At 45.0% G+C, this 17,633-nt stretch overlaps 1 protein-coding gene across 9 annotated transcripts in view; it reads right to left on the bottom strand.

The window, feature by feature from the left end:
* Window positions 1–17,633, bottom strand: part of CCDC3 (coiled-coil domain containing 3) — a 202,887-nt gene that overhangs the window by 95,130 nt on the left and 90,124 nt on the right. For 6 of the 9 annotated variants that reach the window (XM_055296624.2, XM_055296625.2, XM_063610187.1 and 3 more), the window contains one exon: window positions 12,392–12,566. In XM_055296624.2, coding sequence (XP_055152599.2) covers window positions 12,392–12,565 — 174 coding nt within the window. In that variant the 5' untranslated portion in view covers window position 12,566. Of the gene's footprint in view, window positions 1–12,391; window positions 12,567–15,268; window positions 15,868–17,633 lie in introns of those variants that run through there. The other 3 variants (XM_055296622.2, XM_063610186.1, XM_055296623.2) reach the window with 1 other exon arrangement.

Below are 17,633 nucleotides of genomic sequence, written 5' to 3'. Positions count from 1 at the left end.
GAACTACAGGCGCCCGCCACCACGCCCAGCTAATGGTTTTTGTATTTTTTAGTAGAGACGGGGTTTCGCCGTGTTAGCCAGGATGGTCTCGATCTCCTGACCCTGTGATCCACTCACCTCGGCCTCCCAAAGTGCTGGGATTACAGGCGTGAGCCACCGCACCTGGCCTCAAGTTTTACACATGTACATAACTGACTGTCTGTGTAACTATTAGGTTGGTGCAAAAAGTAATTGCTGTTTTTGCCATTTTTGCCATTAAAAGTAATTACTTTTGTGCATTTTACAGTAAGATACACGTAATAAACTTGCACAGAGTTTTACACATGTACACAAATGAGTGCCTGTGTAATGATTGAATACTAACATCTGAATAAACTCTGCAGATTTCATCAGTGCCATTGCCTGGTTTTGATATTACACTACAGTTATGCAACATATTAACAGTAGGGGACAAGGAGTGAGGGGTGCCTGGGACCTGTCTGTACATTTCTTTGCAACTGCCTGTGAATCTAAGATTATTCCAAAATAAAATGAATTTTTTTAAAAAAGTAATCCCTGTAGGCCGGGCGCGGTGGCTCACACCTGTAATCCCAGCACTTTGGGAGGCTGAGGTGGATAGATCACAAGGTCAGGAGATCGAGACCGTCCTGACTAACACGGTGAAACCCCATCTCCACTAAAAATACAAAAAATTAGCCAGGCGTGGTGGCGGAGGCCTGTAGTCCCAGCTACTCGGGAGGCTGAGGCAAAAGAATGGCGTTAACCCGGGAGGCGGAGCTTGCAGTGAGCCGAGATCGTGCCACTGCACTCCAGCCTGGGCGACAGCGCAAGACTCCGTCTCAAAAAAAAAAAAAAAAAAAAAAAAAACCAAAAACAAAAACAAAAAAGTAATCCCTGTAAAACAGGAAACTAAAAATGTAACAATAATATAGCATTTGTCCCTGTTTAAGAGTAATAACTGTGTTTCAATAAAACTTTGATTTGATGGCAAAACAAAAAAGAAAGAAATGATACACCATACACAGTATAGTCACAAATCCTGACCCCTCCTTGCTGGAGGGCAATCTTCTTCGAGTGTGAACTGCCTACACTCAAAAACAAGCCAGGAACTCCCAATGTGGGTCCACTGACCCATGCACCCTCATCAGCCCTCCATTCCCTGGTATGCAGCCCTGTCCTCTGCTGTGTGCTGGCTCACCCCAGCACCTGCACACATCCCTCCCCTGTCTAAATTCATCGTCTCTCACCTCCACCAAATCCTCCCATTTCCTGTGGCCCAGCAGGAGTACCCATCTTTCACGTGGGTTAATTGTATCTCATCACTTGACTTCAGAGACTAGGTCTAATTCTTCCACTACATTCTCCATAACCCATGACACAGTGCTAAGCACGTAGGAAGGATTTTCCTTGCGGATGGAATAAATGCCCATCTGGCTTGAGATCTTATGGGATATACGGGGATATGAGAGCTGTAACATAACACCTCACACATAACCAATACTCTGTCCTTATTAGTATGTTACCTTTTTTTTTATTATTACAGTGCTATGGATAAACCACAGTAGGTGTATTATAACCAGTTTTACGGATAAAGAAACTAAGTTCAGAATGGTCAAGTGACATCCAGTTAGAACCCAGAACTCTGTTTTAAAACCTATCAAGGACGTGTCTATTCTTGCATCTATCGAGACACAAATTTCTGCCTTAAAACTACTTTCAACTAGGTATGTTATTAATTCAGGTATAAATATTCCCAAAGGAAGTGTAATATTTTGCAGCACAAAGCATGACATTGGCCTGCGGGGGGTGGTCGAGGCGCTGGAGGAAGATGACACAGAGCAAATGTCTTAAAAAGTAGGGACAGCAGTGGTCTGTGATCAAGGACAAATGGGAAGAACACAGGAGAGCGCCCCTTCCAGACATATCCCAGAGCCAGCCATTTCTTCCCAGAGCCACTGCTACCCACTAGTCCAAGCCTCCAGTCTCACCTAGACAGTTCCAGTGGTTTCCCAATTGGTCTCCCTGCTTCCGCTTTTGCCCCTCAGCCATCTGTGGTTCACTCAGCTGCCAGAGTGTTCTTTTTCTAAAGGCTCATCAGATCTCACCACGCTGTTCAATGGCTCCCCAAAGCACAAAGATCTCATCTTCCCCCACTTGCTCAGAAATGTCCACATGATCCAGCCCACACCCACCTCTCCAAACCCAGCTTGTTCCATTCTCTCCCCACCGCCAATGCTCATTCCTATTTTTCCACCCCTCAAGAAGGCCAAGCTGTTTTCACCTTGGGGCCAATTGCAATGGCTTCTTGGTCTGCCTGGCATGCTTTTCTGCCTGATCTTTGTATGGCTGGTTCTGTGTCCTTCAGATTTCAGTTTAAAAGTCATCTCTTCAACCTGAAGTGGCTTCCAGTTCCTACTACTTTTTTTTTTTTTTTTTTTTTGAGACAGAGTCTCACTCTTGTCACCCAGGCTGGAGTGCAGTGGTGCAATCTCAGCTCACCGCAATCTCTGCCTCCAAGGTTTAAGCAATTCTCCTGCCTCAGCCTCCCGAGTAGCTGGGATTATAGGTATGTGCCACTATACCTGGCTAATTTTTGTATTTTTAGTAGAGACAGAGTTTCACCATGTTGGCTAGGCTGGTCTTGAACTCCTGACCTGAAGTGATCTGCCCACCTCAGCCTCCCGAAATGTCAGGATTACAGGCATGAGCCACCGCGCCCGGCCTACCCTCTTTTAATTCTTGGCCAAACACCTATCATTATCTGATATTTTTCCTATGGACTGATACATTCATCGATGTAGTGACTATGTCTCCCTCATCCCACTACCATGTAGGTTCAAGGAGGGCCTGGAGCTCTTTTCTCCTGTTCCCTTTTGTATTCCCAGTGACACACCATAGGTGTTTAGTAAATATATGTAGAATGAAGGTACAAATGAATAAATTAAAAAGACCACCATCCTACCTACTTCACAGCTTTGGCTCTATTTGGCCAATCAAGTGGCCGAGTAATGACAATCAGAATATGTTAATAGCCTTCACCTAGAAGGCAGGGAGTAGCATGATTATAAATAGCTCAAAGCTTTCTGAAAACAGTACATGCTTAGTCACTCTCCAAAGTCCAGATAGAGCCCCTCGATCCAGGGTCTCCTGAGTCTCAGCCCTGGAATCTTTACAAAGGTTTTCACAGCCCCCTACAATCTGGCCCAACCCTGCCCATGCAGCTGCCCATTATTCAGCAGGGCTAGAAGCCCAGCTCCTGAAATCATTCCAAGCTCAATGTTCACTCAAGCTCTCCTGAAATTCTGGGCCACATACTGAGGTCACACACTTCCCTGCACTCAGACCATTAAATCCCCCATTCCTTAAGCCCTCGGCTCAGTCAATACCTCTCTTCTATCATTGTCCATCACTGACTTAGTCCAGAGCAGCAGTTCCCAAAGTCTGCAGAATCCTAGGGGGCCCCAGGACCCATTCATTCATTCATTCATTCATTTTACTTACTTATTTAGACAAAGTCTCTCTCTGTCACCCAAGCTGGAGTGCAATGGCACGATCTCAGCTCACTGCAACCTCTGCCTCCCGGGTTCAAGTGACTTTCATGCCTCAGCCTCCTGAGTAGTTGGGATTATAGGCATGTGCCACCACACCTGGCTAATTTTTGAATTTTAGGTAGAGACAGGGTTTCACCATGTTGGCCAGGCTGGTCTTGAACTCCTGATCTCAAGTGATCAGCCCACCTCGGTCTCCCAAAGTGTTGGGATTACAGGCGTGAGCCACTGCACCTGGCCCCAGCACCCTTTTAGGCAGTCCATGAGATCAAAACTATTTTCAGAATACTACTAAGATGTTATTTATTTGTCTTTTTCACTGTTCGTGATTTGCGCTGCTGGTGCAACAACAAGGCAAGTTAAACTGCCAGCCTCATAGCGCAAATCAAGACAGCGGGACCAGACGATTCTAGCAGTCATTGTATTCTTCAGTGCCATGTGCAAGCAGAAAAAAAAAATGCCAGTTTAATTTAAGAATATCTTCACTGGGCTGGGCTCGGTGGCTCACGCCTGTAATACCAGCACTTTGGGAGGCCGAGGCGGGCAGATCACGAGGTCAGGAGATAGAGACCAGCCTGGCTAACACAGTGAAACCCCGTCTCTACTAAAAATACAAAAAATTAGCTGGGTGTGGTGGCGGGCGCCTGTAGTCCCAGCTACTCGGGAGGCTGAGGCAGGAGAATGGTTTGAACCCGGGAGGCAGAGCTTGCAGTGAGCCAAGATAGTGCCACTACTGCACTCCGGCCTGGGCGAAACAGTGAGACTCTGTCTCAAAAAAAAAAAAGTCTTCACTGAAGCAGTAAAAATTATTAAATCCTGACCCTTGCATACACATTGTTAATACCTGCAAGTGTGAAGAAATGAAGTACACACATAAAGCCCCTCCGCATAGCAAAGTATGATGGTTGTCTCGAGTTCTGAGCTGAACTAGTGGCTTTCTTCATGAAACACTATTTTTACTTGAAAGAATGAAATGAAGGACCAACTATATTTATTCAGATTTGGGTATTTGATAGACATTTTCTTGAAGGTGAATAAAGTAAGCTTGTCACTTCAAAGAAAACAACTGACCGTATTGGTTGCCAGTGAGTGACTGGGTGTGAGCTCTCAAGCAAAAATTAGAATTTTAGGAAAGTTGCCACTGTGAGTTTGACAGCTTCCCAATACTTAGTCTTTCTCTCATCAGATCAACAGTGGTATTAACAAATATGATTTTTATATTGTATAATTAAATCTCACCACATTTGGAAGATCTGCATAACATGGTAAAACTACTATTTTCCAAATGGTCAATGCATCGTGTTATGAAACCATGCATGAGTAAGAAATCCATTCAAAGTACAAGACAGGCCAATGTATTTTCATGTAGGAATACAGAAAGTTCATTGATAAGGTTTCAGATTCTACATTATAACACATTTTTAAGATACTACCACTTTTGAGTTTGGGTGCAGTATCAAAGAAGAACAAAGAAACAGAGATACTTAACAGATGCTCAAATACTTGTTGACAATAAGCTACACTTCTCCATCTCTAAGGAATGAGTATCTTTGTTTTTGACCAAATGATCTGTTAAACTTGAGGATCTCAGCACACTTGTGGGGATACCTTTAAATTGTTCTAGAGCCCTTTCTGAAAAATGTGAATGAAATGAGTTCTACCTGATTTTTAGTCTATTTGGGGTTCAAACCTCGCTTTAGAAACTACAGATCCTGTCCCATTCCTATTTGCTTTTGATCATCAACAAATAAATACTGTTCATTTTTTCCCTCCGTGCTATATATTCCACCAAAGCTTGAACATATGTTTTTTTGTTGTTGTTTTGTTTTATTTTTTTCCCTTGAGAGGGAGTCTTGCTCCGTTGCCCAGACTGGAGTGCAGTGGCATGATCTCAGATCACTGCAACCTCTGCCTCCCAGGTTCAAGCGATCCTCCTGCCTCAGCCTCCCAAATAGCTGGGATTACAAGCATGTGCCACCATGCCTGGCTAATTTTTGTATGTTTAGTAGAGACGGGGTTTCACGATATTGTATCACCATGTTGGCGAGGCTGGTCTCAAACTCCTGACCTTAAGTGATCTGCCCGCCTCAGCCCCCCAAACTGCTGGGATTACAGGCTTCAACCACCAATCCTGGCTTTAAACACACGTTCTTAATGGATCCAGTCAGATAGAAATGTCAACTCCAGCACCAGTCAAGATGAAGCAAGCCGACCATAGCCTATGATTCCCACTGATTTTAACTGAAATCTCTGCATATAGTTTTAAAAACTCTGAAACCCTACCTACCTGAACTCTGAACACTAAACAATTAGAAGCAATGGGGGGATCTGACCCAAAGGGGGCTGAATCATGGAGCTGTGCAGCAAAAACTCCAGGAGAAATCCCTGATTATGGACAAAGGCCTTGGTTTCTGTCTCTCTATCTTTTTTTCTCGCCCAGTCTGGCCCTCAGGCCATGCATATGGAAAGATCTCCCAGATCTACTCATGAATTAAGCAAGGTGTACTGAAGCATACACAGTGTGTTGCCATTTGTGTCAAAGACGGTGGTAATAACACATATTTGGATTCAAAAAAAAAAAAAAAAAAACTCCATTGAGGACCAACTGCAGTGGCTCACACCTATAATCCCAGCATTTTGGGAGGCTGAGGTGGGTAGATCACTTGAGGTCAGGAGTTTCAGACCAGCCTGGCCAACACGGTGAAACACCATCTCTTCTAAAAATACAAAAATCAGCTTGCCGTGGTGCCGGGCACCTGTAGTCCCAGCTACTCAGGGAGCTGAGACACGAAAATGGCTTGAACCAGGGAGGTGGAGGTTGCAGTGAGCTGAGATTGCGCCACTGCACTCCAGCCTGTGCAGCAGACCAAGACTCCATCTCAAAAGAAACAAAACAAAAAAAAACAAAAAAATAACTCCATTGAGATAAAGAAAATATAGTTTATATATGTCATGGAATACTACTAGGCCATAAAAAGGAATGAAATAATGGCATTCGCAGAGATCTGGATGGAATTGGAGACCATTATTCTAAATGAAGTAACTCAGGAATGGAAAACCAAACATTTTATGTTCTCACTCATAAATGGGATCTAAGCTATGGGGACACAAAGGCATGAGATTAAGAATGGACTCTGGTGACTTGGTGAAAAGGGTGGGAGATGGTGAGGGATAAAAGACTACACACTGGGTACAGTGTACAGTGCTTACATGATGGGTGCACCAAAATCTCAGAAATCACCATTGAAGAATTTATTCATGCAACCAAACACCACCTTTTCCCTAGAACTGATTGAAATAAGGATTTTTAAAACATCACTGACTGTTTATACAAGAAACTAGTAACAGTGGCTACTTATTTGGAGGGTGTGTGGGGACTGGGTGGATGGGTGTCAGAGGTAGTAGAGAACCCACGTGAGTGTGTTACCTGTTGATAATTCAATACTCTATATTTTTAAATGTCATCCTTGCACAGAACCCAATCAATTCTGTTGAATGAAAAAAGTGCAGAAGATAGCTTCCCTTCCATCTGTTCCCATCTCCAGCACAAACCCCTGTCACTACTGATGTTGCCACTCCTCCATGGGATGTTTCGGGACCCCCCGGACAGCAGCAGGCAGCTTTTCAAATTCTTTTTTAATGTGGTTTTTAAAGCAATACTTGAGAATAATCAGCTTTCAGTAATCAGCCCTTGCATCACTCTAGAAAGTGTTTTCAAATGTATGTTCTAATTAGATCCTTACAACACCCTGAGACAGTTTATCTGTTCTAGGCTCTATTTTATAGAAGGGAAAACGGAAGTTGTGGGAAGTTAGGGCATCTGCCCATGGTCATTCCTCTGGAAATGGCAGAGCTTATTGAGATCTTCTGATTACAAGTTGACAGTCTTTCGAAGGCAGCTTAGAGAAGGGTAACACCCCTATCATCCTTCCCAACTCCAAAAGAAGGAAGAAGAAAATGGTAGCAAGATCTCTACAGATTTTCTTTCAATCCCATGACATTTTATGACAGACTGACATAAGTATGGGTCAGTCTGGGTCTTGGTCCTAGGGGACAGTACCGGCAGAGAGGGAAAAACATCCAAATTTTGTTTTGACTGTTGCACTTGTCCAGCAAGAGAGAAATGAGGAAGGAAAAATGTCCTTGGCTGGTGTGGAAAGAAATCTGCCAGTAAATCTGGTGGATGTTCCGACGTGCCAAAGATATCCCCCAAGTCCTATTAACACCATGACACCGAACCAGAGAGGCGGTGAACACGTACTAACACTGCTGACATCTTGGCAGCTTTTGAAAGAAAGATCCCATTGCTATTTACTAATGTGTGGGTGAGATATTTGAAGATGGAGAGGTGCTGGAAAGGAACCAGAGTGTGGGAGGACTTTGCTCCCAAGGACTGAGTTGAATGTCACCCTGCATATGCTTTGCAAAAGTATCTCTGCGTAACTTTTCCTCCTCTTCCATCTCCTACCCTCCAAATCGACTCTAGAGTCCCGGATCCTCCAACAGAGAGAAAGTGAGAACTATCAGGGAAGAGAATGAAATGTGCCCTTCATAACTACAGTCCAGATCCGCTGTCCAAGCTGAATGGAAGCTTAAAGAACAGCAGCATCAACAGCATCTAGAGGTGGGGCGTGGTAGCTCACGCCTGTAATCCCAGAATTTTGGGAGGCCAAGGCAGGAGGATCACTTGAGGCTGGGAGATCGAGACCAGCCTGGCCAACATGGTGAAACCCCATCTCTACAAAAAATACAAAAATTAGCTGGGCATGGTGGTAGGTGCCTGTAATCCCAGCTACTTGGGAGGCTGAGGTAGGAGAATCACTTGAACCTGGGAGACAGAGGCTGCAGTGAGCAGAGATTGCACCACTGCACTCCAACCTGTGCAACAGAGCGACACTCCGTCTCAAAAAAACAAAACAAAACAAAACAAAAAAAAAACCAAAAACCAAAAACCAGCACCTAGAAAGTCCAGGTGCACATGGGATGCCTGCAGGGTCTGTAATCAAAGACTTGGCACATAATACAAGAAAGTCTCCTAAGCAAAGTCCCAGGCCCTTCATAACTGCTCTTAGAATATGCGGAGTGTTAGTGTGTTCTGATTAACAAAAGTCTAACATCTATTCTTACTGGAATAAAAGGGTGATCATAACAGCAATTCTAACCCCCTCCTAAGGTTAAGGAACAATGTTGACTGCTTCTGACATAACATGGTGTGTTTATCCTGGGTAGGATAATTTGATGCTTACCTTCCCACAGAAAAAGAAATGCTTAAAGTTTTTGTTTGTTTGTTTGTTTGTTTTTTAAGAAAAAAGCAGCAAGTAGGCCGGGCATGGTGGCTCACACCTGTAATCCCAGCACTTTGGGAGGCTGAGGCAGGTGGATAATCTGAGGTCAGGAGTTCAAGACCAGCCAAGCCAACATGGTAAAACCCCCTCTCTACTAAAAATACAAAAATTAGCCAGGTGTGATGGCACACACCTGTAATCCCAACTACTTGGGAGGCTGAGGCAGAAGAATCACTTGAACCCTGGAGGTGGGGATTGCAGTGAGCCAAGATCATGCCATTGCACTCCAGCCTGGTCTACAGAGTGAGACTCCATCTCAAAAGAAAAAAAAAAAAAAAAGAAGCAGGTAGTAGTCAATAATTCACAACTATTTTAATCACTCCAGCATAAGTAAAAATATCTTAGGGAGCATTAGAAAACTTTAAAAAGTCAATGGAATTTTAATTTCAAATTAAGTTTTAAACTAATGGGCTAATTTTTCTTGTTTTGCTTTGTTTTGAGAGAGTCTTGGTCTGCTGCCCAGACTGGAGTGCAGTGGTGCGATCTCTGCTCACTGCAACCTCTGCCTCCCAAGATCAAACGATTCTACTGCCTCAACGTCCCAAGTGGCTGGGATTACAGGCACGTACCACCATCCTCAGTTAATTTTTGTATTTTTAGTAGAGATGAAGTTTCACCATGTTGGCCAGGCTGATCTCAAACTCCTGATCTCAAGTGATCAGCCCACCTCAGCCTCCCAATGTGCTGGGATTACAGGCATGAGCCACTGCGATCAGCCCATAATGGGCTAATTTTATGTAGCTTTGATGTGGTCCCTTTCAAAGTGGGTAGGGAGTAAAAATGGCACAAGCAAAGGTCTGGAAACGTGCAGGGTCCCCCAAATTGAACTAAATTCTGCTCCACAGCAGCTCAGCAAAGTGAAATAATTACCTTCCTCACCTCAAGTTTCCACTTTTCCTCCGAGCCTGGAATGCTCCCACACTTTGTTATCTAAGAGGCCAGGGTGATTCAAGTGAAAGGGAAAAGGAATTCTCCCCCAAGATCAACATCTGATCAACAGAAATAGATCTGCCTTCACGCTGAAACAATTCTCCACGGTCCTATTGTTCTTTGTTTTTCACAAATGACGGAAAAATCTAATTCCAGAAAAATGTTAGTAGCTAGATTATGTGACCACAGTGCTAAAAAGTTATGTAGCTTAAGATTTTAAGGGCTAACCTATTCAAGTATTTTCAGAATAATATCTAATCTCTTGACATAAATCTATTATATAGTCATATAAGCAAAGCTGCCACAAGACGGAGAACGAAAGGGCCAAGCCTAAAAAGGCTTCACTTGGAAGAAATTAAGTATGACTTGGGCTTGGGATGCTCAGGCTTAGACTTGCTGGGTCCAACTCAATATGGAGTAGGCAACAGTAAAGATTAAGAAGGAGAAAAGGAAGAATAAAAACAGGTGCTTGGAACCACACTAGGAGCAAACTACATGACAAGCGTTGAGAAAGTTCTAACTTTCTAACCATCAGGGAGGGGTTAGAAAGTCTAGACTGCTGAGTCTAGGGCAGAGCTGAGGAATGTTTGTTTGTTTGAGACGGACTCTCACTCTGTCGCCCAGGCTGGAGTGCAATGGTGTGATCTCGGCGCACTGCAACCTCCTCCTCCTGAGTTCAAGCGATTTTCCTGCCTCAGCCTCCCGAGTAGCTGGGATTAGAGGCATGCACCACCCTGCCCAGCTAATTTTTATATTTTTAGTAGAGACAGAGTTTTGCCATGTTGGCCAGCCTGGTCTCGAACTCCTGACCTCAGGTGATCCCCAGCACCTCGGCCTCCCAAGGTGCTGGGATTACAGGCGTATGTCAAAGAAGAATAAATCCTTTCCCTTAGTTGGGCGTACCTGCCCTTCACAGGAATAGCTTCTGTGCAAGAGCATGAAGAAGGCCTCCAGGGTCCAGGGAGCCCTGGGCAAAGCTCCCTTTGAATCTCCCTTTGAAGGGGGTTTGAATCCTGTCCTTTGCAGACATGGATGCAGCTGGGGGCCATTATCCTAAGCAAATGAATGCAGGAACAGAAACCCAAACACTGCATGTTCTCACTTATAGTGGGAGCTAAACATTGAGTACACATGGATACAAAGATGGCAACAATAGACACCGGGGCCTACTTCAGGGTGGGGGGTGGGAGGAGGGTGAGGATGGAAAAACTACCTCTCAGGTACTGTGCTCACTACCTGGGTGTGAAATGATTGGTATACCAAACCCCAGTGGCATGCAATTTACCCATGTCACAAACCTACACACGTACCCCCTGAACCTAAAATAAAAGTTGGAAGGAAAACAAAATAAAAAAGACAATAAGGGGATTCGGAAGAACAAGGCAGCTACTCTAGGCCATCCCACGAGACAAGAGAAAGACACTTCCCTCAAACCTTTCTTGATGGGTGGAAAGGAGGGAGTCTCTTAACATGCACAAATGGGTTCATTAACGGAAAAAAAAAAAAAAGTCCTTATTCCATCTGATACCCACATCAGAACTCTCTCTCCAGCAGTGTGTCACATTGACCTAAAGATGTCTTCAATAGGGGACTAGGAAGAGATGGGTCACTGCCCCAGAGGCCTAGACTGGCCTGGCCCCCACTATCATCCCAACTTGGTTGTGGCAATGCCCATTGCTTTGGAAGAGTGATGATCATCAAAATTTTCCTCCAATTCTGGCATTTGGCCGAGATCGGAAGACTCTTTTATATTTTCATTCCCAACCCTTACAATCCTGACCCTTACATTTTGCAACCACCTTGGCCATCCTGCACCTCTATGTCTTACCAACTATAGTTAAGAATCACAGAAGTGGTAGCTATGATAGCAAATTTCATTTCACTTCCCTCAGCACTTTTCCTTTCCTCTAAGACAATTTCTTAGAGCCCTATGCTGTCGATAACAATCATACAGTCAGGAACAGTCGTAACAGCTCACATGTATTGAGCACTTACTCTTTCAAGCATTATGCTAATGAATTTACATAATTATAGTTTTTACATATTTAAATCATATTGCATTAGCCCTCTGACATAGATCGGGGTGTCCAATCTTTTGGGCCCCATTGGAAGAAGAATTGTCTTGGGCCACACATAAAATACACTAACCATAGCTGATAAGCAAAAAAAAATTGCAAAAAAATCTGGTCATGTTCTAAGAAAGTTTACAAATTTGTGTTGGGCCACATTCAAACTGTCCTGGGCTGCAGGTTGGACAAGCCGCTACTGTCCCTGTTCTATGGAAGAGGAAACTGAGGCTCAGCATGCCAACCTTCATCTCATCTTGTTCTCATACTTTGGGAAGAACTCCTGATCCAACAGTAAAGCTTCAGGGATCCAAAGTTTATGAATGGTCTTTTTTAACAGCTGGGAGGTAAGGAGGGATAGTAGAAGAGAAAGAGGGCATACAATAATACTCTCTGATCTGGGCTTTTGGAAGAGTATTCTTGACTCCTTTGGTCACAAAATTCACACAACGTATAGCTACACTATTGATTTGCTGTGGCACAGGATTTAGCCGATTCTTACCCTATTGTCTTCCTGGATTTCCCAGTCACTGGAGAAAGTCGCCAGCTGCTGCCCTTGGGAACAGTTTGAAAACTGGAAAAGGCTAGAAAACATCCTTCTGTTCTCTTGAGTGTCTGGGAAGATGGCATCTTGGAAATTGACTCCGTGAGGAAAGAGGTTATAATTTTCATCCATCCTAATGGAGAAGAGGGGAAAAAAGGCAGACATGTAGACTAGACAGTCAAGGGTGTACCAGCTTCAATCAAGAGTCACAGACAACTGCAACGGGCTTGCCAATTTCACATCAATGTCTGGCATGGCTCTCATTAGAGGAGTTACTACTTCTAATTATTTCTTTGTCTCACACTACATCAGTCTATCGTTAAGGTTTTCACAAAGATGAGTTTGATCAAAGTATGGAGAAAACTATGTATATGGTGCCTGTTTGTCTATTTGTGTTGTCTTCCAAGTCCCCCAAGGGGTCTTCCTTCTCAAAGAGTGTTCCTTATTTCCTGGTGAAAAAAAGGCCAGCTGTAATGACCTATGTTAAAGTTCTGTCTTTGCTATTTATCTTCTATATGACATGAAACAAATGTCTTAACTCCTCTAAGCTTCAGTATTCTAATCTGCAAAAAGAATATAGTACTGGCTGGGTACGGTGGCTCACACCTGTAACCCCAGCACTTTGGGAGGCCAAGGCGGGTGGATCACCTGAGGTCAGGAGTTCGAGACCAGCCTGGCCAACACAGTGAAACGCTGTCTCTACTAAAAATACAAAAATTAGCTAGGCATGGTGGTGCACACCTGTAATCCCAGTTACTCAGAACGCTGAGGCAGGAGAATCACTTGAACCTGGGAGGCAGAGGTTGCAGCGAGCCAAGATTGCACCATTGCACTCCAGCCTGGGTGACAAGAGTGAGACACCATCTCAAAAAAAAAAAAAAAAAAAAAAAAAAAAAAAAACAGAATATATATAAATAAAAAATAGTACCTACTTTTTTGGTGCTATCATCAGCATTGCATCAAAAACCTAATGAAGCACTTGGTACAAAGTAAATGCAGTATACATATTAGTAAACATATTTAAAGGCCTAGCATAAATCAATTAGAATGATTCTTTAAAAAGTCACAAAAAGAAAGAGATGAAGGTTACACTCCAGTCAAAAAAAAAACAACACGTAGGGCTCACCAGCAAGTCTCCACTGCCACCCTCACCCCTGACAGTGACCAGAGGTCAGTCTCATCTCAGTGGGTCCCAGAATAACAAAGAAGAAATGATTTGTGTGTGGTTGTTAACACACTCCAAGGCAAGACAGCCCTGTGAAATGAAAATGTCAGACTACTGTCTTTGTATTTCTGCCCTAACTTTTGTAAACATGGTAGAGCAAAAAAGATGAGAATTGGCTGAGCACCACGGAACCATTGGACAAACTGTATTTCATGATAAAAATTTCTTTAAAAAGCCTGCTCAAATACTTGGGCACTTTTTCCTTTGGAGAACAAATTTCTGGTTTTGAATAGTTTTATAGATGGTTTCTCAGTATTTTTCCTAATTAAAAACATGAAACCCTAAGTTTCTCTGTATCAAGAAGGGCACTCTCTCAGTCTCACTGGCTTTATTTAGAAACTACACTTCTCTGGAAATACGTATATATATTTAAAAACTTAATCTAGCTGAACCACTCAAGCCAACACAAAGCAAGACATGCTTTTTAAACTTAGATATTCCGGCTTCAATATGGAAAACATGTGTTGCCATGCACTTACAAACACCACTTTGTAGAACTGTTTTCTTTCTCAGAGAAATGCGAGCTAAAAGTGAATCTGCAGACCCACGTCAGCCTCATTCCAAATATCCTCAGTGCTACTTCCCAGACTGGGAAAACTGGAACTACAGCCGATCACCCCAACAGTGGATTAATTCACTATCTTGTTAGATAGGTTACATTCCATTTTGATGTTTTTCTCGGTTGTTTTATATCACTCTCCAAATTCAATTGAAGCCAACCAAAGAATTTAGGGTTCTACCTGGCGCTCTCTATTCAAATTTCAGAAGAATTCAGTAGTCAATGAGAATTGACTGAATTCTTAGGCAGATGCATTCCATCTTGACCACAGGCCAACGTTCATGGAACTTCAGAAGATTCCAGTGGTCTATAATCAGAGAGGACCTCCTGCCTGGTTCACCTCTCCTCTCCTCAAGGCATTGCTACCCAGGATTTTACCAGCAGCAGAACCCCTAGCCCCAGTAAACCTTTGCTATTTCAAAGAACCTGGCAGCTGATATGAGATAATGAAGCAATCCCGGGCTACATTCCACACCATTCACATCTCGGCATTTGAGCGAATGGGGAAGAGGAGAGAGGGGACAGCTGGTCAACTTCTAACCTGCACCAGGTGCTTTACATGAGTTACGTTCCTCGCTCAACCAGCCCTGTCTCTCACTTTACACAGGTGAGGCTATGGAAGTTCTTGAGAAGGTGTCAAGAAATGCGCTCAGAATCACGGTTAGGAAGGGCAGAGCCAAAATAACAGACATAGACTGATTTCAAAGATTGTTTTTCTCACCGTCCCCATCTACTCCTACTGAGGCCCGTTTAAAAACTCGAGTCAAAGGGACTGTTGGAGAGCGCTTTGAGCTTTTGTCTGCAATGTTCTTCTGTGTACAAGGCACAGAAACCTTCCCTTTTAAACCGCCTTAACCAGGGGTAGCCAGGGTGTCTGTAGAGACGTCAGACGGACCAAGAGAGATCCAAGAAGGCAAGGGGTAGGCGCCCCAGGGGCATTCTCACTTGGCACCGACAGGATGCCCAGGGAGTTACCGGCCTGGCTCCAGGTAACGGCGACCTCGGGAGGTGGCGCAAAGAGAGAGAGAGGTGGCGGCGCCGCTGGGCTCACCTGAGGAAGAAGAAATAGGAGTAGTCCTGGACCACGGTGTGGGAGTGGCACGAGAAGTAGCCCAGGCCGGTGAGGTTGAGCCTGGAGCCGGCGGGCACCTCCAGCATGCTGCCCCACGCCTGGTCGCACAGCATCTCGACCTCGGCCGAGTAGAAGAGGCTCCCCTGGCCGGCGTGGTACTGCCAGGGCAGGTGGTTGTAGAGGCCGGGCGCCTCGGGGTGCAGCGCCAGCACCCTGGCGTACACGATGGTCTCGGCCAGCTCGGCGCGGCAGCCCTCGCTCAGGGGCCTCCACTCGGAGGGCAGCTGGCAGGCGCGCGCGGGCGCTGGGGGACCCGCCAGGCAGAGCGCGGCGAGCAGCAGCTGGCGCAGCATGCCGGGCCCTCCCGGGGCGCACGGGGCGGCGGCGGGGAGCCCAGGGAGCCCGCCGGCCCGGGAAGGGCAGCCCTGGGCGCTCGGCTGCTCGGGCCGCTCCCGGGAACTGGGCGCACCGCTGTCTCCGCCACGGGGCTCGGCATGCCCGGCCCTGGCGCTCCACGCTTTAAAAGGGTCCTGGGGACTGGACGCGCCGGGCGCCCGCCTCCCGCCCTGCCCCCTGCGGCTGGGGCGTGGGCGGGGGAGGGGCGGGGAGTCGGGCGGGTCCCGGAGCCGGCTGGGGCGGGGACCAGGGACTCGGAGAACGCGGGGACGCCGGGACCCAGCCCTGACTTGGGGACAGTGGCCCAGCAATCTCCTGGCGCCCCACGATGGACGGGGTCCGAGCTTGCCGGGCGTAAAGCCTGTTTGCAAACGCAAGGCAGTCATTAAAGAATGACTCTTAATTTGCACGATTACTGCCTAAGTTTTTACATGTTCTCTACATTTCAGAGTAAAAATATATAGAAACCAAATCTGACTTTATATTCCCAGAGATTAGGAAATTCAGTGTGGGCTGAAAAGCTTTTTTAGATCTCGTGCTCCTTCAGATTTGCTTGTTATTTAATGAAGATCTTAGAAAAGCTTTGATAAAAGATTCCAAAAGGCAATCATTTGGCCCTGATTTTCTTAAAACTAGATGGTTTCCATAATCCCTGCTTCCATTTTCTGAACACTGTACACTCGAGAAATACATTCAGAAGTAAATCCCAAACAGCTTTTCACATCAGTGAGTGAATTTAAGGATACTGACTCCACAGTTCCATCTTTATCTCTAAAGGCAACAGGTTTTTTGTTTTTTTCTTGTGACAAGGTCTCTGTCTGTCACCCAGGCTGGAGTACAGTGGCTCCATCAGGGCTCACTGCAGCCTGGACCTCCCCTGGGCTCAGGTGATCCTCCCAGGTCAGTCTCCCAAGTAGCTGGAAATACAGGCACACTACCACCCCAGGTAATTCTTTGTTTTTAGTAGAGATAGGCTATGTTGCTCAGGCTGGTCTCAAACTCCTGGGCTCAATCGATCCTCCCACCTCAGCCTCCCAAAGTGCTGAGATTTCAGGCGTGAGCCACCACATCCAGCCTGAATATTTAAATTATGCAATTTCATAATGCTATTAGTCTCCCAGGGCTGCCATAATAAAATACTCTAGTCTGGTGGCTTAAATAACAGACCTTAATTTCTCAGAGTTCTGGAGGCAGGAAGTCCAACATTAAAGTGCCAGGATTGGTTACTGGTGAGGCCTCTCTTCCTGGCTTACAGACGGCCACCTTCTCACTGTGTCCTCACATGGCCTTCTCTCTGTGTGTGATGGAGAAAGAGTGAGCCCTGGTCTCTTCCTATTCTAACAAGGTCACCAGTCCTGTGGGGTTATCACCCCACCCTTACATCCTCATTTAATTACCTGCCTGAAGACCCTATTTCCAAATACAGTTACATTAGGAAGTTAGCACTTCAACATATGAATTTGGAGGTGGGAGGGGAGACACGATTCAGTCTATATGAGCTATTTAGCAGGTGTTCTGCAGGTTTGCTAGAGAAAGAGAGCAGGGATTCCAAATGGTTTATATTCCTGGCAGACAGACTCACAGCACACATTGCCAAGTTATAATAAGAATTGCTAAACCTTAGTCATTGTTGACCATGGGCCAATCACTGTTGTAAGGACTGTACATATGTCATCTTAATTAATTCTCCAAACAACGTTCTGAAGTAGATATAACTATTATCCTCATTTTACAGATAAGAAAACAGGCACAGAGAAGTTAATTGACACCAAAGATCACAAAGCTACAAGTTGACCAAGCTAGGATTCATCTCCCAGCAATCAGACTCCAGATCCATGTACTTAACTACAACACTAGAATAGGGCCAAATATAGGAAATGCTCTAAAGACACAGGTCGGCCCTTTAACCAGGATATACACAGAGCAAATTAAGAGAAAACCTTAGCAG

This window comes from Symphalangus syndactylus, chromosome 10 (assembly GCF_028878055.3).
Source record: "Symphalangus syndactylus isolate Jambi chromosome 10, NHGRI_mSymSyn1-v2.1_pri, whole genome shotgun sequence".
In the NCBI taxonomy this organism is placed as follows: domain Eukaryota; kingdom Metazoa; phylum Chordata; class Mammalia; order Primates; family Hylobatidae; genus Symphalangus; species Symphalangus syndactylus.
Note: the sequence above shows the minus strand (reverse complement) of the source record. Positions and strands in the feature narration are given on the sequence as shown.